Raw genomic sequence first — 26335 nt, forward strand, 5'->3', positions numbered from 1 at the left:
ATCCAGCCATTTTCTATAGTGCTTATCCTGATCAGGGTCACGATAGGCAGGAGCCTATCCCAGCTGTCATTGGGCGAGAGGTGGGGTTACACCCTGGGCTGATTGCCAGACAATCACAGGGCTGACACAAAGAGGCAAACAACCTTTCATGCTCAAATTCACACCTACGGGCAATTTAGAGTCGGCAATGAACCCAGCATGTCTTTGGACTGTTGGAGGAAGCTGGAGTACCCGGAGGGAACCCAAGCATGCACGAGGAGAACATGCAAACTCCAAACAGAAAGGCCCACTTTTTTGTTTGTGTTACGTTTCCTCTCGCCGTTTGTCCTCCACTCTGCTAATCTGCACCTGATCGGCTGCAGTTGACAAATATTGGTATTGGTCAACAGAGCTGTCAATCATCATTTTGACAGCATCAAATAACTAATTAAAAATAAACTTGTCAGAAAAATGAACACTTGGACGTAAATCAGCATGATAAGAACTAACTATAATGACAGAAACCATGTTTGAGAAAAATTTATTAGAATTGTGTAAAAATGTATAGAATTGATTTTATAGTTTGACTCATGTCCCATCTGTTAACATAGAGGAGGCGGGCTTTATGACCTATACTGCAGCCAGTCAGCAGGGGGCAATAGAGAGGGCTTGGCTTCACTTTTAGGGAGCTAAATATATAAATAATATAAATAATATAATCCCATCTCTTTAGTCACTGCGACCATGATAACAGAACCAGTATACCAAACAAATTTAAAGTACAACGCACGAGCATGTATTACAACGACTATAAAACCTGTAAAATATGGCGTCTCCCTTCCTTTAAAGCAGTCTGACATCCTTACAATGTCTCTAAATGTTCATGCCAAGAATCATTGCAAAAGATTGCAACATTTATATATTTAATTTAGACGAACAAACCATCTAAAGAAAGCGAGTAAATAACAGTAAAGGCTTCTTCATGTAACACCACAGTGGCTCAGCAAAGGTGTCTTGAAGAGATGCACGGCTGTAAACCCGTTGATATATTGACAGCATTATAAATAAATATGCATGTGGTTGACACACAGTGTGTCAGGCAGCTAATATAGAAAGACACATTAAAGTAGGATTTGAGAGGTAAATAAAATTCTATTTGTGAGTAAGATAATACTAGATAAACAGGGAGGTAAGAATTATAGTGCAGTTACCATGCTGTGAAAGATGTGAATAAATAATGTTATAAGGAGACACTTTAATGGACTGAATCACCCACAGCTCCTCCACTGCGTGCATTCATTTCACAGCAGAAACTTTACAACCTTAGATCATTGCATTTGCTCATCAGTAAGACAATTATCTTTGTGTTTCAATTGCTATTTTTTAAATTGAAAGATTAGACATTGTCAGAGAGAATTAAGGGATTTAAATTATAACAGTAATCACCACTTTTCTGCATCAAACAACAGATTACAAGAGTTATTGACCAAGAGGAAACTGGAGCATTCCTCACACAGCGCTGCTTGAAAAAAAGTCTTGCTAAGCAGACAACATGATCCAGATATTTAGGACATATTTTGGGCCTTCAGTCAGCAGATATTAGCCGTGATGAAGCTCCTGAGAGTGAGTGAGGCGGGGCCGCAGAGAGGCCGAGAGGCGTTTCACTGCTGGGCAGGAGTGCAATGTGGGTCACTGGAGCGCTGGCACAGATGAGCTCCAATATGTTCCTCTCTATGTGTGTGTGTGTGTGTGTTTGGGCATGATTTGTGTGTCTGGTTTCACGTGTGACTGAGTTTGTGTGTCCATGTTAAACTGTGAGGCCATGTGTGTATGTTTGTGTGGTGAGAGTTGGTGCGTGCAGCGGAGCTGGAGCTGCTTCATGCATCAGGCCAATTCAATTACGGCAGGATGAATGTGTGCACCTTTAGCCCTCTGCAGTAAAACACATGACCCTTTGAAGTGCTGTTTACTGACCTCAGACCAGCCTGTCGTATCTCTTTCCTACAGGCAGAAATATGTACCTGCAGGACCGAGTAGCTCACCTAACTCAGTGTTACTGATAACACGCCACTTTAAAGGTTTTACGACGACGTTATGATAAATACAGCAGGTATTATTTTATTTACTTCCCAACTCTTGCACCAAAACAATCTTTTTACAGTTCTGGTGTCTAAACTGTCCCTGAATTCATAGTTTTTGAATAAACAGACGATTAAAACATGTACAGAACAAATCACATGCTGTATTTGTATCAACACACGGTACAGCTCTACGCGACACGTTCTGGTGTGTGTTTCACTTTAAGCCAGATTTAGGCCTGATGCACGGTGTCAACTGCAGGGCTTTCCATAAAGCCGGCTGTCAGCCAATCAGTCAGATAGTCATTAAAGCGCAGCCAGCTGTGTTGTCATATAAAGTTTTGATTCTGATAAAATATGTTTGCTAAAAAAGATGCGCAATGCGCTATGTGCATTCGAGACCAGAAAGGAATGCAAGCACGAAGACAGGTCTTCAGAGTTCGACAAATTTAGCTGAGAACCAAACAATTTAAGCGTTGCATTGTTGAAGAGAAAGGGGACACTCTAATATAGGCAAACACCAGTTGCAGAAAGTTGCACCATTAGCATTAAAATGTTGCAGCATTTCTGACATATACTCCACGTAGATGTTTATGGCCGTCATGAGAAATTCACCTGCGAGCTGGTTCAGGAAGGCAACTCGAGCCGCTCTGATTTCACACATGACGTGTCGATATCCAGGATCACGTGACAAACACTTCCTCCTAATTTGGCGTCTATTTAAGCTTAAGATTTCTGCTCTGTCACTGCCCTGCACCCGTACGGCGCTCATACTTTCAGCCCCAGCATCCGCCTGCAGGCTCCGGCTAGGAGGGTTTAAGATATTATCTCATCACTCCTCCTGCATGTAAATCTGCGAGGAATAATCATTTAAAACTATTACAAACATGAGTTGTCTGGCCCTGTTTCCTGCTCTATCCACCGTCCTCTCTTCAAATAAAGGCATAAAAAGCCCGAAAAATAAACTTTAAAACGCCCTGCCGGCCAATGACTCTCAGGCTAAATAATGTCACATGCCCACACACTTGTTTTCAAGTTAAAATATGATGTGTAGGCTCGAGATACACAACAATGAATCAAACCTCACTAGAATAACTCCCAGTTATGTCATCAAGTGTGATAAAATATCTGCCTCATTAGAGACAACAAAGGATAAACAGAAAGCCATGTGTTAGGATATAATATAATTCCCGGTAGGTTGCCAGTAAGTGTGTGACCGCTTAGTGCTGTCCCACTGTCAAATCACCGAGTGTGTGAGGGCTCCGATGCGGACTTTTCAACGCCATATTGCAGACTTTCTGTGACTCCGGATATCTGCAGACTTTACTCTAGTAATTACCCAGAGTTCATAGCCAGCTTGGTGATGTATACAAGCGTGATTGCCCAGCCCCCAACTAAATGTTAACACATGAAACTAAATGTCAACAAAGCGAGCGAAGGGAACCGATTTACGTTTGTCTGTAGGTGACATCATTTAGTTCATAGCACGTTTTTAGAGATGTTTATGATTTTCAATTAAATATTCACAGAGGATTAGCCAAGTTCAGTTCATACTTAAGTTGTTAATGAGAGACAACGGTGCGAATGTACTGTAGGTGCCCTTGACCTTTATTCAGCCATGATTGTGCAGAGCAGAGGAGCAAAACCAAAGCAATGTGGAGGGAGAGAGAGAGAAATACTTTTCTCTTCTTTCTGGGAAGTTTTAAGTCAGAGTCTGAGCTGTCACACTTACAGAGTGTCTGTTGTTAGTTAAGGTGCAGCCACTCTTTCAAATCTTCACTTCCCAAATCTGTTTGTGGCCAAAAAAAGACATTCGATTCAGCAGGACGGCTTCCAGTTTATGAGACTTTAACTCTAAACCTCCGTCGCTCTGCACAAACACAGTCTGCCATTTGATCTCTCTGTTATTGTTTTGAAGCTATCTAAGGTATCTCCAGCGCTGGCTCTCCTGTCCCCCCGACTAACGGGATCTGACAGCGTAAGTGTCGTAAACCGCTTCCTGCTCTGGAGCTGCAGGACCGAGGACCTTATTCGGAGAAACAGATGAGAAAACGGAGGGAGGGGTGAAACAGAGAGGACAGAAAGGCAGAGGGTGTTTATATTCCGAATGTTTATCAGATATTGAAAGAGAGGGAGCGAGAGATGGAGGGGAAAAGAGAGCGAGGAGCTGTCAACAGGAAATGAAAGAAAAGAGAAACAGAGAAAGAGAAGGAGCGAGAGGTGGACAGAGAGAATGAGAGGAGGTGGAGGAGAAACGGAGAGAGAGAATGAGTCAGAACTTTATAACGCTTGCCAGTATGGAAACGACTCGGGCGAGCCAGGTCGACTTTAATGTGTGTGTGTGTGTCCTGCAGCTTGATGTAATTAAGGCTAGCCTTGAACACCAGCAGCAGTTTGTATCCATTTTAGATTTCATGATCACATCATGGAAACACACTAATACAAACCCCCACACCCACCCAACACACACACACACACACGCACTGGATTATGTGTGTATTAGGGATCACTTCCAAGTCAAAGAGCGTGGGGTCGTGGAATCAGGCCAGAGGTCAAACACACTGGAGATTTATGAGTGCTGAGAAGGACAAAAGATGCATAAACACACATACACAATCCTCCACACACACACACACACACACACACACACACACACATGCAGAGATAGTTTTTGCCAGAGGTAGCCTGGCCTGACATATTCGATTGTGGACACTCACTTACACATGCACAAATTTGTTTTTGGCAGCAGCTGTTCTGCTGCAGGGCGACTAAGTTTTACTACACATTCACATACATGCATATACACACAAACACTCACAAACAAAGACAGAATCATCTGGTTTGATGGGTGTGGAAGTGGGCGGGGCTCTACACTATTAAGGGCAGCTGTGGCTCAGGAGGTGGAGCATGTCACCCACTAATAGGAATACTGGCAGTTTCTGCTTCCTGTTCGGATGTCGTACTGTCCTCCAGAAACAAAGCAAACCCCAAATTGCTCCTGAACAAACAGCCATCATTGTGTGATTGATTACAGGGTAAGTTTGGGCCTGATTCCCCCTCTTCCCACAGAAGTAAGCAAAGATCGATTTTTCAATGGTTCTAATAATGATCTCTCCAGATGTTCCTGTGGTGTGAGGGATGTTAAGAGATTTATTTCCCCCGGTCTGCTTAGAAGAACGTCACGGAAGTCATAAATATTAAACATGTTCAATATTTACGATCTGATATCCTGTTGTGTGGCGGGAACCCCGGTGACAGCCGAGCACGCACTCTGTGGATCATCAAACGATAGCCAATCAGGAAGCAAGCTAACTGAAGAAGGAAGAACAACAACAGCAGCCATGGTAACATGTACAGCATCATAGCTGTTAAGGCATGGTACCGGTTGGACCCCAAAGCAGAGACGGGACACCGGCAAAAAATACAAAAAGATTTATTTACAGATTAACACAAAAAATGTTCAGTGCAAGCTGTGGCGTCGGGAGGCTGGCTGGCTGGCATTGACTCGCACGTCAGAGGAAGCATCACCAGGACCGAGCACATGGAAACGCTCAGGCACAGAGCACGCAAAAAGGCAGGCAGGCAGGCAGGCAGGCAACTCACCAAAACCAAAGGAATTGGAATTATCTGGCGTCGAAGAGAAGTCGAAGCCAAGCTTGAGTAGAGGGAGGTTGATGAGCTGATAGAGATCAGGTGTGCCTTGTCTGCCTGCTGCAGGTGAAGCCAGCCACGCCCCCTGTCACACACACCAGCACTGCAGGAGAAGAGAAGAGAAAAGGGAGGGTGAAAAAAGGGAGAGCAGAGCAGACCAAAAACGTCGTCCTGCCCGTCGTCCGCCATGTTTGTTTACTCTAAAGTCTCGTTTGACCGCGTTGTGAGATTTCCAGCTGTGAGAGTCGGACTCTGGTTGTTGGTGAATGAATCTGAGTGTGTGGTGTGCTGTTTGGGTCGTATCGCTGCTCTCCACACACTACAGGAACAAAACTGTTCAATCTATCAGTATCTGTCGTCATGTGTGGGAAATTAAAATGATTTAAAGTTTTAATGTTTTAGGTCTCATTCGTCCACCGAACATTGTAGGAATCTGTTTTAATGTACAAGCATACTTACTGACATGGCCTCTTTGTTGGAGGTATCCATGTGTCAGTCTGCCTGAGGCCAACATGAGCATCTTGTCAGCTTACAACCTTTATTCCTGAGTGATCGTTCTAGTGACTGAGCGAGGGCCACATCTGCATACCGCTAATTGGTTAGTGGTTTATGGTATTGTGAGTGCTCTCTGGAGACTCGGGGGGGTTTGTTCTAATAGGTTTTGGTCACAGTTGTGTTCAGACGTCCCGATGCTGATTGAGTCATTTGCCAGCCTATTATTTTATGATTTATTACAACACGCAGGTTGGCACTAAGCACCGTCTGTTGGCAGCTGAGACAGACAGGTCTGCAGAAAATTCAAGGTAAATGCAAACAAACAGAAATTCATTGAAGAAGGTGTTTTGTTATTTTCGACTGACCGCCGGGGTCAGCCGGGGTCACCTACGTCCTCAGCTAAAAGCGACCATATGCGGTCAGCCACATACTAGGTTGTAATTCTCATTACAGTTCAACCCTAATAAACGTATCAGTTCACCGGAACAAATGTCTGCGAATGTCCCACCATTACGACCACGGTTTGAATCAGTCACATTCTTCTAATGCCAAATGAAGAACACCGATTATGTGGTGCTTTTTTTCAAATCCCTTTTCAGTGTTCAGATCACGGGATTTAGCATCACGGGCTGATTGAATGGAACAGTCTTTTCTCCACTGCGCTTACTAATAAGGTTACACTGGTTCCATCTGCATAATGGCAGCCCCTGATGCGGTGATATTTTATTTAAGCTGGGTTGTTTTGAATGTGCAGCAGAGGACCCGGTGCCTCGGGGAAATCTAGGAGGCTGGCTGATGAAAGACAAAAAGCGTCTGACCTAAAATAATAATGTGAGTGCCGTCAGACGGAGGTGGCCTGGATTGTACCGTCACTTTCTTTTTGTTCGCTTATTTATTCTGTTTGTTTTATTAGTCCGTCGAGCTGCAGCTGCTGAGTTGCTAAATCTTTCAGATATCATGAGCAGCACAGAGCTCCAGGCAGCTTCATACTTGGGTTTATTTTTTAAAGTCTCATTCCCATCTGATGAACATGTGTCACATGCTCTTAATCAGCAGCAAAGCCAGGAATGAACAGTGACAGGAAAAGACAAACTGCAGCAGCTGTTTGTCAGTATCCTGCTGTTCAGTTTGTAGGAAAAAATGAAGTGGAAGTCGACAATATTCATCCAGCTATCAATTATCGATACCACTTATCCTATTCAGGGTCATGGGCCGGAGCCAATCCCAGCTGTCATCAGGCGAGAGGCGGGGTTACACCTGGACTGATCGCCAGTCAATCACAGGGCTGACACATATACATATATATATATATATATATATATATATACATATACTTTCCTACCAAAATTAGAACGCTGATGCAGGTTTTTCAGACCCAGAAGGTCTCTTTTCTGCTGCGTCACCGTCTGACGTCACAAACGCACCGGATAGAGGGTTAGTAACAGAGAAGATGTTGCGGTGGTTAGATCTTTATTGTATCTATTACTCATTCAGTCTGTTTATCAAACTGGGCGGCGACAAATTTGGAACGATGTTTGAGCGCTGCTCGGACGGAGACGGGCGGAATTTGTAGCTGAGATGACGAGGAGTCGCAGAAGTTAGGCCCACTACGTCTGAACTGTGATTCAAACCGTCGAGCTGTAAGGCGACAGCGCTAACCACTGCACCACCATGCAGCCCGACAATATTGATATCATATAAAATATGTGTAATCATGGATGGTTGGATGGATGTAAACATATAGAACAAATTCAGCTGCCAACATAATAAGATGACTGAATCATCTGAAACTGGTGCTAGCTGTTAGAAGCCCTCATGAGGCAGTGGATGAGGCCGCTTTTAGGAGGTATTTTTGATGGCAAAAACACCCCATAAAAGTTCAGGTTCTTAATACCTTTAAGTTGTTCCCATTTGTTTTGGCTTGCGATGCTTCAAATGCTCACTCACTGCCCTTTCGTTACAGGTTTGGGAGTACCAATGAGCTTAAACTATTTCACAACCAAAGAAAATATGAGAGAACAGGGGATGAAAGGATATGATTCATGTGTCAGAGATGGTTGTCGGTCTTTTTCTAGTTAAATCAACAAAAGACTATAAACCTTTTATGGTCTTTCTCCATCGAATTTCCCCTGAAGTCATATTCACATGAGAACAAACTCTTTCTCTCCTCCTCCTCTTCTCTGTCAGCGTTTAAAAATCAAATCCAGTTTTTAATCCTGACCTCGACCTGACCAGTGTTTGTCCTTCCCCTCCCTAAGCCCTCAGAGTAATGAGAAAGTTTGCTCGAATTAGGTTTCGTTTCAGAGCCAGAACTAAAACTGATGTTTTATAGTGCGGACTTGTTTTGGAAAAAGTTTCCCATGGCACGAACCCGTACTCTCCTGTCCCCTGCTGGCCTTGTATCCTCAGATCCACCTCCTTCTGTTGACTTCACTCAGTCCCCTCCTCTGTCTACAGTTATTGCATAAGAAAATATGCTTTGCTCCGAGGAAGAAGCCTTTAAAAATAGAGTTATTTGAATGCAAATGTAGGATTTATGCTAAATAATTCAGTAAACAGTGCGGTGTGCCCTCTCCTGTCAGTCCAGTTCCTGCTCTTCCAGGTCCGGTTTCCTGCTGCTCGTCCTCCAACCTTCCAAAGACGTTGAAATACGTTTCTCCTCCGCTTGTTCTGTTGTTGTGGAAAGATTGTGGTTTTTAACTTGAGAAAAGTGACTTTATATTTAGAATATATTTTCTATTCCATGAAAGAAAGCCTTTCTGAAAATGTGCTCCAACATTTTCAGGGATATGTTGATATATTTAATTTGCAAGCAGTTGCTTTTACACTCATCTACAAGTTAAAGGCTTTTAACTTGTTTCTCTTAGATGTTAAATTCTCATGATTTTCATTAGCTTGTCACCAATTGTGTAATATGTTTTTAGCATAGACAGGATACACCGGTCAGCCATAACATATTAAGTTAAAAGTAGGTTAGTTTTCTCATAGACCATAAAACCTGACTTCTTTTAAAGTCAAGGTGAAATGAAAAAAGTCATTTTAATCCTTTTAGATCACATCCCCGGTAATATTGTGCATCTGTTTGACAACATAGGCCAAAAAAAATACAGAAAATCAATTTATTCGTATTCTTATATCAAAATCTGATAATTTTTTCTTCCGGTAAAACTAAATTTCACGCGTGCTTACGTAAGTTAGCACCAAACAATTTCAAGCAATCAATCTGCAACATTTAGCCGCAGAGCACCAAGAACGCTCGGTCAGTTAGCTAGCTACTGCGCTGTGGAGAACGTCTGTCTACGCCCACTTCTCACCGATCAAATCAAATCCCTCTAATGATATGTCCCGCCTGCACGTCCTGTTTCACTCGGAAATACGTCACGACACGGAAGCTAGATACTCTCGAAATGCCGTTTCATCTCGACTTTAAAGCCAATGGAGTAACCCCCTGCTGGAAGGAATACAGGTTTGAGGCCCTTAAACCAGGAGGCTATGTCCACTTCAAGTCTATGGACGGCTTTCTGCTCCAGCCCTAAAACACTGCTATGAGAGCTGTGAGACTGAAGCAAATCAAAGATCTAGGCCGACAGCTTCAACTTGCTTCAAAGCTCTCCAAAGCTGGGAGGAGTTTCAGACTCGGATGATAATTCTCTGTAGGTTCAATTCGACAAGCAACCTCTTGTACAAAGCTGCATTGTTTGCATGTTGTCATGTGATACTTATTCTTTATACAATGTGTTTATCAAAGTGTTAGTTATTCCAGATTAACTGACGCAGCACGGATAAAACCACTTGAGAAGCAGTGAGTTGTGTTGTTTAGGAATACATTTTGGTTTGTTGGAGGTTATACCAACTTTTCCTTGGCATTGTGGACTCCTCAGGTTAAATCTGATGTCAGTATTATTAGTGTGAGATGCATTCCTCTGCGTGTCCTCTGCTGGCCTTCAGCTCTTTAACAACTAACCCAACTGCCTGTCCTGAATCAGCCTTTACCCCCTCGTCCTCTCTCTCTCTCTCACCCTCCATTAGCCCTCATCAAAACCATCAGGGGGTCTTATTAGAGGACTACAACCCCATCTGCACCATTGTCACACTGTGTGCATGTTAAATTAAAGACTCTCGGGCCAGTCTAATCAGGTAAATATAGAGAGGATTTGTTTGTTCTTTGTAACGTTGCTCGGGTCGACTCGATACTAAATCTGCTGTATTCCCGCGGCGAGCCTCATTGATGGAGATAATGATGGGTTAGGGAGGAAAAAACTGCTGTGGGACACAATAGGAAGGCCTGTGGGACGTGTGGGAGGTTTTATAGAGGAAGGAACGGGGAACAAGGGAAGCCGGTCAACATATCTCAGCCAGAGAGGGATCAGCTCTTTGAATGTTGAAAGGAGGTTTGACAGTCGTAGTTTCTTGTCCCTGATGAGGAGTCATTTCCAATTTCTGCTCCGTGCAGCCGCCCAGAGCGTAAGACTCCTGGAGGAACGAAATGCAATCCTGAAGATTGTCTTGGAAATTCAGCCAAGAACTGTTTCCTTTATTTAAAATATTTTCAAAAATATCTTAAAGGATAATGCTGCTGTCATTCGGTGTTTAATACAGACCCTACAAAAAGACCAGGACCAACAACGTGCTGGCACAAACACAACTCAACACAGAACTATTTCCCGCTTCAGATGAACACAAACTGTGTGCCTTATAACTCCTAACAGCCTGGTTATCTCTGGGAACCTTCAGCCACAAATCTGCTCACAAAATGTATTGAATGTTGAAAACTCACAAGCTAGAAGGAAATCTTTGTGACCAATAAGCTGGGAAAATACAAGGGTCAAGGTCAAAGGTCAAGTGGCTGCGGGGCCAGGAAGCAATCTTGCACCAAATTCAGCACGGTGCCATGAGTATTGCAGGATAGTGTGTGTGAGATTGACAGAATATAAACTTGTGTTTGTGTACTGTAATGAACTAACATGTCATCCAGTGCAACAATGTGGAACGGGAAGGCCATGTCTGTTGGATTTCCAACCACTTTAGTCCAGACTGAAATATCGCAACGACTACCGATGGATTGTGATGAAGGGTTTTGGAGATGTTCGTGTTTCACAGCAGATGAATCCAACAGGAAAAACTTTGATTTATCCTTGATTAGGATTCAGGAACCAAATTAACAATCTCTTCCTGAAGTGTCCTGTCGAGTTCGTTTCTCTTTCTTTGGATTTTCACTTATTTTTGAAGTTGTATCTCTAGTCATCCATCTTTTCTTTGTTTGTTCAGCCATAGTAGATTACTGTTTACTCGCAACACTTGCAGAGACCGGAAAAGCAGCCGCTTAGCTCCGCCTACCCTCTCTGGCAGACCAACCACTGCTGGCTGATGGAAAACGCGTCACTAACTGGGCGCTGCTGCTTGTGTTTTTTTCTGCGAATGTCACCACAGACACCCAGTCCATAAAAATATGATATACTGCAAATGCAAAGGCAATCATCAGTGGGCCATCGGCTCAATCGCCATTATGTTGACTCATTCGGTGATAGTGACTTAACAGACATTTATTTACATGAAAAAGTTCGTAAAAGTTACTTTAAATGTGTCAAGTGAAACCAGCTCATGAAGACATTCTTGCAAAACTAATGACATTCCCATCATTCTCACCTGCTCACGCAAATAATACTTGTACCTGTAGTAATTTGCATGAAAATCTAAGATGAAAAAAAATGGTACCCTTTGCACCTGCTTCATATCAGCATGTTGGTTTTAGTATTTTTAGCATATTAATATGCTGACATTCATTTGTGCATTCAGCTCAAAGCATTAGCCTGTTTGTGACTCCTAATGTTGGTCAGTTTTTGGACAACAATGGAGCCTTTAGGCTAATAGGACTTTAACATCATGCTTAATATACACAGGCTGTTCCTGTTAGTACAATAAGCTCAATTGTTTTGTCATCCCTTTGAAATTCTAAGCATAGCAGGACATTTACCCAGGACCGCTGTGTTTTTTTAAACAAATGTCAAAGAACGAGAGAGAAAAAAATCAGTTGCACAATGTCAAAGCCGAGGCATGATTCAGCTGGAGGCGCTCGGCAAAGTGCACGAGGGAGGAGCGGGCGGGTGGATGAGATGGGGAGGTAAAGAGCCAGTGAACAAGAAAGGAGATTTTCAAGAAGACAAGCAGCAGGAGAGGAGGAGGAGGAGGAGGAGGGGGAAGAGAGGGAGGAGAAGGAGAGAGGGAAACAGAGAGGAAGAAAGAAATAGAAAATTGGAAGTAGCCGCTAAAGCACGACTGTGTCCCTGTGGACGGCTGAGCGAGGATGCGTGCGTGTGATGGAATGACATGTCAGCGCCGCATCTGCTCCGTTTACCACTCAGCTGTGTTGCTATGACGACCAGCACATCCTCGCTCGCTCGCATTCTTCCTTTATGCCTCCCTCCCTCCCCCGCCCTCCGTCTAACTCCAACTTACATAAACCTCTTCTTTGTGTGAAGGCAGAGCTGCTCTCAGGTTGAGTGCATCGAAGTTGCCTTGAAAACGTGATATCAGGCATCATCTCTCGCTCTCTGTCGCTCTCTCTAGCTTTCTCTTTCGCTCAAAATGTCTCCTGGCTTGTTGCCACCTTTTCAATTCAGCTGGCCAAATAAAAGCATCAAGCATTCAGGAAGGATACAGGAAGTTGGTCGCTGAAAAGGAGCCTGCTTAGTATGTAAAGACTGTAGCAGGAGTGGCCATACGCCCCGACACCTCCATTCACTTTATCCTCCCTCATCTGTGTGTATGTGTGTGTTTGTGTAACTGACTTTGTGGGGACATCAGTTTCTACAGTCACATGTGGGGACCTCTCTTCCTTTTGGGGACGTAACAGCCCCCATAACAAATATCATTATATTTTTGTGTGAAGAATTGCTTTAATATTAGGATCAGGTTATGTGGAGGATACGGTTATGGTCTCCAGGAAATTAATGTAAATCAATGGTATGTCCCCTGAAGTGATGGAAACATGATGGTGTGTGTGCAAAGGAGAGTTTACTGCTCTGTCATTCTTTAATTAAAGCTGTTCTTTTTCTACCATTTCACCCGTATTCACAGCGTTCTAAATGAGTGTCATGATGCCAACCCACAGAAGCAACTTCTTTTGATGTATATGAAAAATACATGAGTAAGAGAATGAGCACTGTTTCCGTCACGCTTGAAATACCTTCAGCAGTTTTGTATTTTCACGTTGTGAATGTTTCTGTCAGACACTCTGACAGCTCTGTGCTCCGAAACAACAGAAAGAGAAACAGTACATGGCTTTCTTTACAACAAAGCCATGGAGGGTAACCTCGAGCTGAATCTCCTCTTTCTCAAAGTTACTGTCTGCAAAAAAAGTAATATAGACACATGGTAGAGATACTGACTGAATACTAGTAGGGAAATCTTTTTAAACATTTGATTATTGAAAAACAAACTTATTTAATTATTCAGCTTTTGTCATCAATGAATGGGTCGGTGCGTCAGTTTAGCCGCTTTGTCACTGGTCAAAAAACCCGCTAACAACCGTTTTTTTCCTTAATGGGAAAGGTTACACGCGGCATTCAGACGCGGGTCAAATTACTCTGCAATAGACCCGAGTAATTATTGTCTCTGCTCCGATCGGTAATGTTGGGAACACAAAACCCGCTCAACACGCTAATCTCTGCCCCCTTTCTGGCGCGATGCTATGCATCGTTCCAAATTTGTCGCCGCCATGTTTGATAAACAGACTGAATGAGTAATAGATACAATAAAGACCTAACCACCGTAACATCCTGTGTGTTTGTGACGCAGCAGAAAAGAGACCGACAGGCGTATATTCCACTGGCAATGGGGAAAGAGACCTCTATAAGCAGGTCTTCCCGGGTCTGAAAAACCTGCATCAACGCTCTAATTTCGGTGGGAAAGGGGTATTAGTCCACAATGAAAGGTCTCAAGTAATTCAGAGGATATTTGGCACAAACAACCAACAGGAAAATAAACAGTTTAAAATTTCCCCTAATTCATGCAATCTGCTCGCGTAAGGATATCTGTTAAACTGATTGCAGAAGAGCCGACCGCCTCACTTGTATTATAAATTAGTAGTAAGACAAACATAAGCGTATTATATCCAAACCTGTCCGAAGTAAAAGACAAACACCTTCCTGCTCCTCTAAAACGGAGCTATCAACACCGTCTCCTCTTGTTTGTTAAATCTTTACAGAAACAGAAATGCATAAAGGTTAATTCGTGGTGTAACTGGAATTATTTCTTCCTTAAAAATAGTTTTTCCAGATGTCCCTGCACATCTGTGCAGCATCTCCTCTGCTAACCTTTGTCAGGGCTGCTGCAGGCCATGAAACAGGGATACAGGGGAAGCAGACGACTGAGGCAAACAAAGTAGATGCAGTTCAAAGATAACTTTAAAAAATGGAGATACACAGGCTTACCAAAGGCAAACAAATAGCAGGTAGGTAGCAGGTCAAACTCCAGTTAAATCCCAAACAGGTGACAGGGAGAACGGGAACAGAACAAGAGGAACTTTATGGAAATTGAACGTCAGAAAGTCTTGAAGCTTTTGGTCTTCATGCTAAGCTTGACGAATTGCCTCCCATACTTGCGCACAACCTGCAGCAAGCAGAAAAGTTAACCGCCCAAAATCAAAGGCAAGATGTTCCGGGGGTGTGAAGTTATTATTAGAGCGAGATTTAAATCTCCACAGGAGACAAACAGAATAATGCACCAACCGTCTTCCTCTCATGATGTAACAGTGAAACAGCTCAGGCTCGTTAAGTGCTGAAATATTATCTCCATTTTACACGCCAAACAGTGTGTAGACGAAGCCATCTGCCTCTGTCGTGTATGTCCCCAGGCGGACACCGTACTCTGCCAAACGACTACATTGGGAGTCTGGGACTCAAATGGCAGCTGTGTGTGTTTTTGTGTGTGTGTCCATAATGTACATCCGCACATGGATGCCCGTATGCATTGTGTCAGATCTTATGGACGCGAATGTCTTTTATGATTGTGTTTGTGTGTGTTTGACTGAGTGTGTGTGCGTGTGTTTGTGTGAGTGTGTTTATAGCTGAAAAATCCCCCGGGCGCTTTTTTTGTTTCTATTTCTAGACGCACAAAGTGATGACATTATTCCTTCTGAATACGACGTTCAAAACCTGCCGTCCACTCTTCCCTTCTCCTCACAGGCCTGTGGTTGGTTTCTTCCCACAAACACTAAAAGTTTTATGTAACTGTGACGTTTTTAGAGCTAAATTTGTTCCCAAGTGTTCATAAAAACACTGACTTTAATAGCGAGGTGCTCAAATCAAGCATTTCTATTAACTGATACTTTAAAGCCAAATTACAGAGATGCTTAAAAGCTATTAAGTGAGTCTGAGCATGTCATTGAATCGCTAATATGTGCTTTAACTCAGCCAATAGTTTCCTCTTTTATTTTTCAATTTTCTATCCTTTCATCTGCGCACTACTTTTATTCAATATCTCTCATCTTTTCATTAGATTCCTCTCTGCCACGTCTCTTTATTGTGGTAAATCTCTACCTCGATCAAGCACTTGGTAACCAGCAGCAAGGACGAACTTCCTCTCTCATCTACAGTTTTTCCTGCTCTCTCTTTTTCCCCTGACTCCCATTTTTCAACCCTCCTCTCATTTCAACCTCTCTGTCCTCTGTGCCCTCCAGTGATGGGAATTATTGCTCTTTGAAAGGAGCCAAATATTATGGCTTGGTTCCAAGAGCCGTTCAAAAGAATCACTCAACATTGTGCTTCCTAACCATCGAGATCTATCAGGTGACAGAGAGTTTGTTTCATGTTTTACCCCCCAACACGTCTACACCTTGTTAATGGCTGTTTGTCATCGTTACCGTTAATGAAAGGGGGAAGTTCTTCTTCTTCTTCTATTTCATGGTGGTTGGCAAACCAGGGAAGAGGGATGGGAATTAAGGACAGGCAGTAACATCTGAGCACAATGACAAACTCAAGTAGAGCTCAGTTTTGACTCGTCTGTACCAAAGTGCAGTTGAAAAAAACATTTTGCAAACACATGTTCATTAATCTTCTTTCTCTCTTCTGTCTCCTTTAGATGTAACGTCCAGGATTACATCTGGCACAAGGGTGCTCGCTGCGAGTCGGTGGTGACCGAGTTCCAGGTGATGTGTCTGGCCGTGGGCGCCTCGGCTCTGGTGGTCCTGCTGCTCTTCATGATCATCGTCTGCTTCGCCAAGAAGCTCCACGTGCTCAAGACGGAGAACAAGAAGCTGCGCAAGCGGAGGTGAGGCTCCATCAAGAGACTGTTGAAGTTAATTTTAAATAAACTGATGTATTTCATCTTCCCTTTTCTTTATTGATGGAGTGGACCATCTTTTTCTAGTTTGGAAGCACGATTCAACAATTTCTTCTCGGGGCTACACCCTAGGCATACACTCGCTAGCTTATTTTTAGTAATACTATATATAACAGGGGCTTTTTTAAGAATATTATGTTAGACAATTCTTCCCAACACGTTTCCAATGATTCATATCCGAGTGAAACCTTCTTTCGGTGTGCGTGATATGTCCTCAAGCTCCAGGCTCATCTCTGAGTCAGTGGATTCATTTGTCCAAGTTTTAAAGATCAATCGAACAAAACTAAAAAGTCGAGTCTTTATTGCTTTTTCTCAAAGACACTGTGCTGCAGCTCATTTATTACCAGTTACCCAGCAGACACTCTTGAGTCCCGGCTGCGGTACATTACTCTCATCGATGTTAAAGATTGAAGGAGAGAGCTTTGTTTCGGTGACTGGAGCTGCCTCTGAGCCAAACGTCTGCCCCGACCTGTGTTTACTGTGAAGTTTAGAAATATACAGACAAACTGGTCCATAGAGAGAGCGACGGGGGGAAGAAGTTAGGTAGTATGAAGGGCCTGCGTCCACTTCTCACGGGCGCCTACTGTTGCTAGGTAACGAAAGTCGTCTCCCGGCATTCCCCCATCCTTTGAAGTGACCGTTAAGTTTTAAATGGCTCTGAGGGCTTAATATTTGACAAAGGAATTTTACAAAGAAAACATAAAGACAATGTAAAGGAATCGTGTCCTAATGTAAGCAGCAGCTTTACACCTAAAAACTGAACCCAAGGAAAAACAACAGGATTAGCTTCTCCTCTGCCATTGTTGTTGACTAAGGTGATATCAGAGTAGGAGCCATTATGTGTTTTACCTGTGCTCATTATTTGTTAGGTTTCAATCCTTTTATGGGTTAACTCTTATTTCCCGTCATGTGCACTTGGACGGGGTTTCCAAGTTTCAGCTGGGTGGCGGGAGGCAGACAAACAGGGTCAGTGGGTTAGGTGTTTTCTGTTGACCGTCATCATCATGGTTTAGTTATCGTGATCGTCCTTTCTTTAATAAAAGGTTCAAATTCATCTGGACTTTGGATTTTTTTTTTTTTTTGGAACAATACGTGTCACAGTTAAGCTCCACTTACGCTTTCACACCGTGTCCTAACAGCATGCGAGCGTCAGACATCGCGTTGCATCGCTTAAGATCAGACGCTCACTGACCACACTGCAGCCGTCAGATTTACACTTCCATTACGTCACGTAAACAAACCATATGGCTATCAGCTGTGCGCTTGAGACTAGTCTGAAGCAAGACTAGAGGGTACTGTTGAGGTAACTGAGTTTTCCTGAATGTCAGTGAATGTGTTAGTCGACAGCACTTTGTAAAGAAAGCTAACCTTATGAGCGAGGAAAGTAAAAGAATATCCAGAAGCATTTTTTAGGCCACTTTATTAAGATGTTTGTAGTGAAATGAAGAGGTATCATACAGGTAATTACTCATTTGATTTAACCGCTCCTCGTCTTTGTCCACGCAAGCGACAGGACTAAAAATAGAAGCAGGGCGTCAGGATCAAAACAGCACACTGCGTCGTGTCGAGCATCTCGCGGCTTGCAGCCAGTTAACAATAACAATAACAATACGTTAGTTAGTTAAGTTAGGACATTCCAACAGAAACCGATTAAGCTGATTTTGTTGCTGATGCTCGTTCGCGTCGCACTCAGTTAGGAAACGCTCTAAGAGGCATTTTTACCATCTTAGTCGCTACACCCGCCCCTTCTTGATTTGGACTGCTCGGTGAGAGCTGCCAGAGCATAAAACGCCGTTAGCGGAAACAGGCCAACAGCTTTAAACACCTAGCCACGCCCTGAGGAAGACCTGATGAGGGTCGAAACCGGTCGCCGTTTACTCCAATAATATTGATGTTTTATACGAGAGATGCCCTGATTTAATGAAGGCATTTTAAACTAAAGTCTCGGTGCGAGTGTGCCTGAAGAAAGCCCAGTGGCTTCCCTCCTTTGACAGAGAGCTTTAAACACTCACTGAAAACAAATTTATATTTCTGTAGTGTCAAGAAAGTCCTGAAGTTTAAATGTGTAAATAAAACAAGAATGCTTCTTTTTTTGTGTTAATCAGATGCAAATGTCAACAAAAACACATGCTACACTTTTTTCCAATAGGTTGTTTTACCTAAACAATAAGAGTTCCTAGTCGGTATGATAGAGATTTAAACATTAAAGAAAGGACGCAGAAGTAAACAGCAGCAGGTTTCCTTCACAGCACCACAGAATGATGACGCACTCACTCGAACACAATCACAGTTTACAGTTGGTTTAGTTTTTTACCCTCACTAAAACATAGACCAAAGTTATTTCCATCCTTCCAGTGACCCTTTTTCCATCTGATCAATGAAGTTCTTCTAATTAACCTGCTTATAAAACACAAGCCAAACTCATGCACGACAAAGGTAACGTGTAATTTGAATCATGTGTCAATTGAGATGATATGATGTTAAAAAAGAGAGGAGGATAAATGAGGGGATGAGGAGGATGAGGAGGAGGGTCTGTGAGACAGAGGAAGATTGGGATGGGGGGGATGGGCGAGAGAGAGAGACAAGGACAGTCTGAGGGAGGAGGAGGGGAGAGGATGGATCTGCTGAAATAGGAAGCGAACAACTGAGGAAGACAATGAAGGAATGCAGGAGGAGACGAAGAAGGTGGGAGGAGGGAGGAGAGCTGATGGCGATCAGCCGGCAGAAAACGAGATGACAGTGGAGAAGGCGGCGTGCACTCTGCAGGGTGTGAGACGTTTTTGATGCATGAAGGATATTTATCGAGTAGGATTAAGCCCCTTTGGATACAATGAACCTGCTCATGAGGCCAAAGATAATGCATGAAAAATACAATTACATACATAATTAGTTCAATGCAATAGCTCTGCCTTAAAGTCTACCTTTACAACATTTAGAATGGTCAGTATTTGGTGACATCTTTGGGAATTAATCAATTCAGTGATATGTTGCATGTGGTGTTGTACTCGACCATCACAAACTATTCCCTCTCTAGTGCTCATTGAATTGATTCAACCCGTCTGTCAGTGTCAGAGCGAGAGTTTGGAGTCCCATGCATGAGTTTATCCTAACAGAGCAGTGTTTGTGTCCTAACCTGTCCGAACAGTCCGGTCATGTTCACAAGCTGTTAAAAAAAAAACTTAAAACTGACGCCGAACAGACGCAGCCATTTGTGTCTGTATGGGATGCAGATGAGGGGTGAAAGGCACAGGTATTAGACGACCTTAATGAGACATTTTTGCAGCTATATTCTCAGCATTATCCACTAAAAAAATGTGCATTTCTTCTCCTCAGATACAAATGAATTCCTCCATTTGTTTCCTCCCTGTATGCACTCCCTGTTTCCTCTTATTATTTAATTTAACTGTACAGTGTCTCTCTGCCTGAGGGGTCAGGGTGCCTTATAGGATTTAGGTGATGGACTGTAAGAAATATCCTCCTCCTCTCCCTCCTCCATTCCGCCATTGAATGAGTCCCTACCTGTAAAGCTTTATTCAAATATTAGTGCATACATGTCTCAATGTCTCATGGACCCCTTCTTTGCTCTGTTCCGCCTTCTGCTACTACTGATTTGTATTCTTGTGGTTCAGCACCAAACCTTAATGCACATTTGCTGCCTTTCTTTTGATCGTTTCAATATGTTTCGGATTCAAGTACACCGATTTTAATTCTGCAGAATTTAGAGTCAGTTTCGCAAGAAGAAAACACAACTTTTATGACTCGTAAATGAATCTAAATGACCTTAAAAGATGGAGATAATTCCTAATTATTAACCAGGTCTATATTTTAAAGTTTCTTTTTGCTTTACCGTATGAAAGATGAAATCATTTCCATCATTTGAGCCTCATTGTAAACTAAAAGAACCTGAATCTCGCCTTCATTAAAGTCATAATCACTGGACTTTATAGCAGGCGTTGCATGCTGATAGGCTAAAAGGTTGCAGACTCTTATTTAACATTTATGTAATCAAATATTATAAAACCATCGAAAAAACGCTGATTTCTTGAGTGCACGACAGAGAGAGAGAGACGGTCGGAGGGAGGTGGACTGAAGGAGAGAGAGCAGGAGTGACAGACAGATTGAAGGATTGAATATAAAGAGGAGTGGAGGATGGAGTCGGGTGGGGGTGGGGGGTCGGTTTGGCTTTGCTTTGCCAGCTCCAGTGTTTTAGCGGCCATCTCCCTAGCAACAGAGCCGTCGTGGATGAGAGCAGCAGCCCGGCGATCAGATGCAAATGCAACCGAAGCACCAAATCCTCAGCACCAGCTCCCACGCTGCAGGGACTATTTTTAGCTCGACGGGGAAGGTTATCATGCTAGTCATGATGGAGGAGATTATGGGCGATGAAGATGAGGGCGAGGAGGAAAAGTGGTGCAGCCGTTAGCAGCCGAGCTAGCAGAAATAAAAGGAGGAAAAGGGTGATGTCATTGGTACTCTGGATCCAGCTGAAAGTAGGGCAGTCTGAACAGGAGGGGGGGGGGGGGGGGGAGGAACAGGGGGAGGCGGGGTTGACCTACATACAGCTGTGCGACCTGAGGGGTGTGTGTGTGCAGCGGCGGGGTGCAGCATGAAAGAGACAACACAGCCTCATCAAGTGGTCGGCTAAAAGAAATCGAAGAGGAGGAGGAGGAGGAGGAGGGCGACAGATACGAGGAGGAAAAGGAGGGCAGGATGAAACGGGGGAGGAGGAGGGAGTGAAGGAGAAACTGTTGCATGAGAGAAAGAGAAAGTGAAAGAGAGAGTATGAGAGGGCGGTAAAGAGAAAAAAGCTGTGACACATTCAGAAGGGTGTGTGTGTGTGTGTGTGTGTGTGTGTGTGTGCACTGCTGACAAGGCTCATGAATATATGAGACTCCCACACTCTCCCATCTGCTGGGTAATTGCAGTCGCAGTGTTTCTCTGCCGCAGTTGAGATCAGACCCAACGTCCCCGTCAAAGATGGAGAGAGAAAGAAAGAAAGAGAGAGAGAGAGATTGAGAAGATGGAGGAAGTGCATCCTTGTTACGACACATTTGTGGCTTCTTCTGTCTGTCAAACAAGTGACACTGATTGTCTCCTCTAGGTAAATGTTCAGCACAACAGAACATGTCGTTCAGCGATGCCCTCTGGAGTGACGTACAGCAGCTTTTTTCTGATCTCGTCAGGACGACATCTTTAGTCCGTGCCCTCCAAATCTGTTACAAATAACTGCTGGAAAAATATGAAGGTTTTTACGCTTAAAAACTTGGTTAGGCTTAGTAATGGATCTCACCTGGTAACAGACAGAATTGTCCACTCAAACTTGGTTTCCATCTTCAGTCGATATCGCCTCCATTCTAAAAGACGTACATGTGTAAATCTGAATTAGCCGTGTATGATCTTATAAATCTTTTAAAAAGTAGTTTGGCAGTTTTTTTGGAAAGAAGATTTTTAACCCACTTGCTTAGAGTTTGATGCAGGGGCGTTGATTTTATCCGGCCCAATATTTCAGTCTGAAGTCATTTAAAATCCATCTGAAGTCGCCTCCCTGAGTTAAGTTCTCCAAGACGACTTCTTTAAACTTGATTGGCTGAGAGGCTCCCACTTTGTGCAATTGTGATGTTTGCAACATAAACTGCACAGACTTTAAAACAAAGAGGGTACGAATGCTTATCAGCCACCTAGCACTTGTGGGTACTTGTGTGGACTCCTCCTCCTGGTACAGCAGGTAGTTAAAAAGTGTAGCTCTGTTTCCACCTCCTGTTGAGTGCAAAGTCTGTCCTCTTTAGGGAGCCAGGTCTGCCTGTGGCAGCCTCTCTCGATGGCCGGGCTGTGCTCACCGAGTCTGTACATAGTCAGTGACTTCCTTAGTTTTGGATCAGTTACAGTGCTCAGGTATTCTGCCACTCTCTCTCTCTCTCTCGCTCACACACACACTCTCTCTCTGTGAGTGGACGGTTGTCTTTGCGGCTGCAGCAGCAACCCAGTTGTCCATGTGTTTCTCACGGAGCTCACAGGCCATTCCCAAGACTTCGTACAAAGAGTGAAAATAAGGGGAAACAGATACAAAAAACAGCCCCTGCAACAACAATATAACCCCCTTTCCTTCTAACCCCACAGTGCGATTCTCTACTTGCAACTACTTGAAGTTCTTAAAAACTGTGCATTAATGCTACGTAAACATGTCAGCATGGTGTTATATTATATATTCCCTGTAAAGATCATAAACAGGGTTATTGGTATCAATATCTTCATCTCTTGTCATCTAATGGTACAATATGAAACTTCTTAAACCTGTGTGCTATTTAAAAATACATCCTGAGTCTGTAACTGCTCGCCACAGAAACAGGTCAGATGTGATTTAAAGTTTAGGCTCTTGAGGGGCTCGAGGTAACCTGAATCTGACGGTCAGGAATGAAACATTTTATTCTTAGTTTGTTGCATCGCAGATAAAATGTCTTTTTGTGTTTGTTGATTGACAAACAGACGACTTGCTGTCTAACTAATGCTGCTTTCTTGCTTTTTTCTCCCCCTTCCTTTTTGTCCCTCGAACACTCCCTTTCTCTGTCGACGATGTAATCTCTGAAATTTCTCCTTTTCTTGCCCCCTTTTACCTTTTTTCTACTGTCTTGTTCCATTTTATCTTTGTCTCTCATGTCTTTCTCATTTTCTCTTAACTGTCTTTGTCCTTCTCTCACCTTGTGGATCATTGCCTGTGAATGTCTCACACCCCCATCTTACCCCCCTTTCCCGCTCCTTTTTCCTGCTCCTGGATTCTTTTTAAATCCTCAAACTGTCCTGTACTTTAATTATCTTTCCAATCCTCCTTTTCATTATCTGGAACTCCAATTTCGCCGCTTCTACCCTCTTAACCCTCCTCTTTTTTTGTCCTTGGCCTCTCTCTCTTTCTCTCTCTGCATCCTCTTGGTCTTCTTCTCCTGAATGTCCTTTACCTTTCTTTCTATTTACATTTTCATCTCCTCCTTCTTTCCGAACCTCCCTCCTCCCCTTAATTTCCCCACATCTTGGCTCTCCTTTTTGCCCCACAAATCGTCAAACTTTTCCACCCCTCTCTCCCTGCTCTTTTGAATATCTTCCAAATGTTCTGCTTTTCTTCACCTCCCTTCCTCCCCTCTTTTGCATCCCTGTCTACTTCCACTTTCTCCTCTTACACTATATTTTTTCTCCCCTTTCCTCTCCCCTCCCTCCATCTTCCGACCCCCAGCAGTAAGTACCGGCCTACATCGGAGACGCACAATGATAATTTCTCGCTGTCCACCATCGCTGAGGGCTCCCACCCAAATGTAAGGAAACTGTGCGACACCCCTCCTAACGTCCCTCATGCCCGTGCATTGGCTTACTATGATAACATTATCTGTCAGGTAACGTGGTTCTCGCCTCTCTCTCACCCCTTTTTCTGCATCCCCCTGCAAACCCTGCCCGGGCCCCTTGACTCCCCCAAAACCCCCCTAATGCATGGGCATGAGTGTTCTCCGATACTCCGAGGTGTGCTAAGCTAAAGCGGGGAAGGGGCGGGGTCGAAGTGCGAGGACGGACGGAGGGAGTTTTCTCAATGCATGCAGTTTGGACACAGAGGACGACATACATTCTGAGTTAATAAACCCTGATCGAACTTTTCAATCCATAAATCTGCATATTTTTCAGTGTAGCACCAATTAATTCCATGTTTTAGCAAACACACCACTTGTGCTAGAAAATATAGCAATGTTAGAAAATTAACTTCTTCTGTCAGGCATGTCAGACACTTGAAACGTTAACCTATAAATTGTCTTCTTTTGAGAAATAATGATAATAAAATAATAATAATAAGTGTTTTGGTTCATTAAATCTCAGAGAATATTCTGATATCTCAACTTCCCAGATCAAGGTGTCTGCGAGTGGCTTATTTAGGCACAAAAAGGCCAACAACAGAACTAAACACATTTAAACCTTCAGATTTTGATCATTAAATGCAGAAAAAAGCATCAAATCCTCATTTCAGAAGCTGGAACTAGAGCATCTGTGGCCCTTGTGCTTGAAACAGATTAATGATCAGTTATTTGACTAACAGCATCTTTTATTGGCCTGCACAGATTTTGCTTCCTGCTCCCATAATGCAATGCAGACCTGCCAAATCAGTCTATGTTAAAACTGACAAAATAATGCAGACGTGAGGTCAAGTAGTTAGGTTTAATATCTTTATCTTGATCAGATAAATAACTTTGCAATTATAGTCAAATAAATAAATAAAAATATTTTTTTGTCCGAACAAAATAAGAGAAGTGGAGGGTGAAAGAGAAGAAAAGTAAAACATCCTCTTCATGGCCCTTTTTTCTCCTCCTCTCGACAACACCTTCAGACAGAAGGAAAAGTATGCACTGTCCTGTTGTTTCATCGTGTTTATTGATTCACTTCCTCTAGTTTATTGCTTATTGATCCTCTACAAACACAAGAAATGTCAGAGAGTAAAAATAGCTCAGGTGCTGCAGAGACAAACTGTTAACTGTAGCTGCACTTACATCTGGGAAAATCAAGCCTTACCTATTTCAGCATGTCACATATCTTTCTTTATTTTACTGAACGGTATTATCGTATCTGCACGCTGACAGAGAGCTGATGCATCAGACTGCTGCATTAACACATCCAAGGTCAAAGGTTAAACTCCCCCGGAATGCAGACTGAACATTAATGGACTCTTCTCTCAGTGCTGCTACAGTAACAAGCATCCCCGGCTTTAACCACTCTGCAAAGAGAAAGCTCCCATAATCCTTCACTGCGACCCCCGCCTGCCCCGTCTCTTTCTAACCTGCTCTCTCTCTGATCACCTCTTGCATCGGTATGTCATGACATTACTGTTATGTCACTAACATGCGCCACCTGGTGGGCATGTCAGCCAACGCAGCTTTGCTTTGCTGTTTGTTTACAAATCTGTACTGATAACAAAATGTTTGTTTATCCTGAAAATGGGCGGGAGGGAGTGTTATGAGTGTGTTTTTCTCGGGGGGAGGATGCAAACAGGTAAGATAAAGGTGTGGGACACCTTGTTGGAAATGTTCGGGGTTATCAGGATAAACATCTGAGATGCAACGCCTCACGCTGCCCGCAGGAGGCAGCAGAGAGCCGACAGATGCCTCACTAACCGAAGCATGGGTAGCTAGTAGCGGCTACGCTAACGTTGTAGCAGCATGAGTAGTTCTTGTGCTACAACTGAGGTAGAAATTGTTTTGATTTTGTTTTTAAGGACGTGGTACCACCCTCTAACTACTCCATCAGTAGTTCTGTTCACTTGTAAAGCTGCAGCAGCTGCTTGTTCCTCTATAGTTCTCATTTTATTACATGCTAGCCTAATAGCTTTAGGTATCTACTGTCTCATTTTTACCATGACCATACACCGTTTCCATTCCTCCCTGGTAGACAAGAAATCTTAAAAGAGTGATAAAAACATCCATCATCTCCTCCTAATAACATCTTTAAAAAATCAACCTTCTAACTCAACACAACCGCTAAAGTCTTCACTCATTAGCTGGACTGAATAGTTGTTGTAAAGGTTTGTTTTAGCACAATTAAAGGAACCCAGTGGGATTTTTTCAAACACTATTATGGCCGTAGCTAAGTAACGATATGTTTAAGAATTACTTTGTACAATGTGAAATTTGGCTATTTGCGCTTATAAGCTGGTGTCCGTCCTAAACAGTTAGCAGCAAAAGAAAAAGAATCATCACACTGCCATTACTATCTGACTGTGAGTTTTTAAAGTCCAACTGTATTTAGAGTAGTGACTCTCCTCTACTGAA

At 43.2% G+C, this 26335-nt stretch overlaps 1 protein-coding gene across 10 annotated transcripts in view; it reads left to right on the plus strand.

Annotated features, from left to right (window-relative positions):
- cspg5a (chondroitin sulfate proteoglycan 5a) overlaps positions 1 to 26335 on the plus strand; it is a 64596-nt gene that overhangs the window by 28267 nt on the left and 9994 nt on the right. For 5 of the 10 annotated variants that reach the window (XM_069655522.1, XM_069655524.1, XM_069655525.1 and 2 more), the window contains exons 3-4: positions 16284 to 16472; positions 23767 to 23845. In XM_069655522.1, the coding sequence (XP_069511623.1) occupies positions 16284 to 16472; positions 23767 to 23845 (268 nt within the window). Of the gene's footprint in view, positions 1 to 16283; positions 16473 to 23766; positions 23924 to 26335 lie in introns of all 10 variants that reach the window. The other 5 variants (XM_069655519.1, XM_069655521.1, XM_069655523.1 and 2 more) reach the window with 3 other exon arrangements.

Source organism: Semicossyphus pulcher, unplaced genomic scaffold (assembly GCF_022749685.1).
Source record: "Semicossyphus pulcher isolate SPU_LCO1_2020_fin unplaced genomic scaffold, fSemPul1.0.p SCAF_9, whole genome shotgun sequence".
In the NCBI taxonomy this organism is placed as follows: Eukaryota; Metazoa; Chordata; class Actinopteri; order Labriformes; family Labridae; genus Semicossyphus; species Semicossyphus pulcher.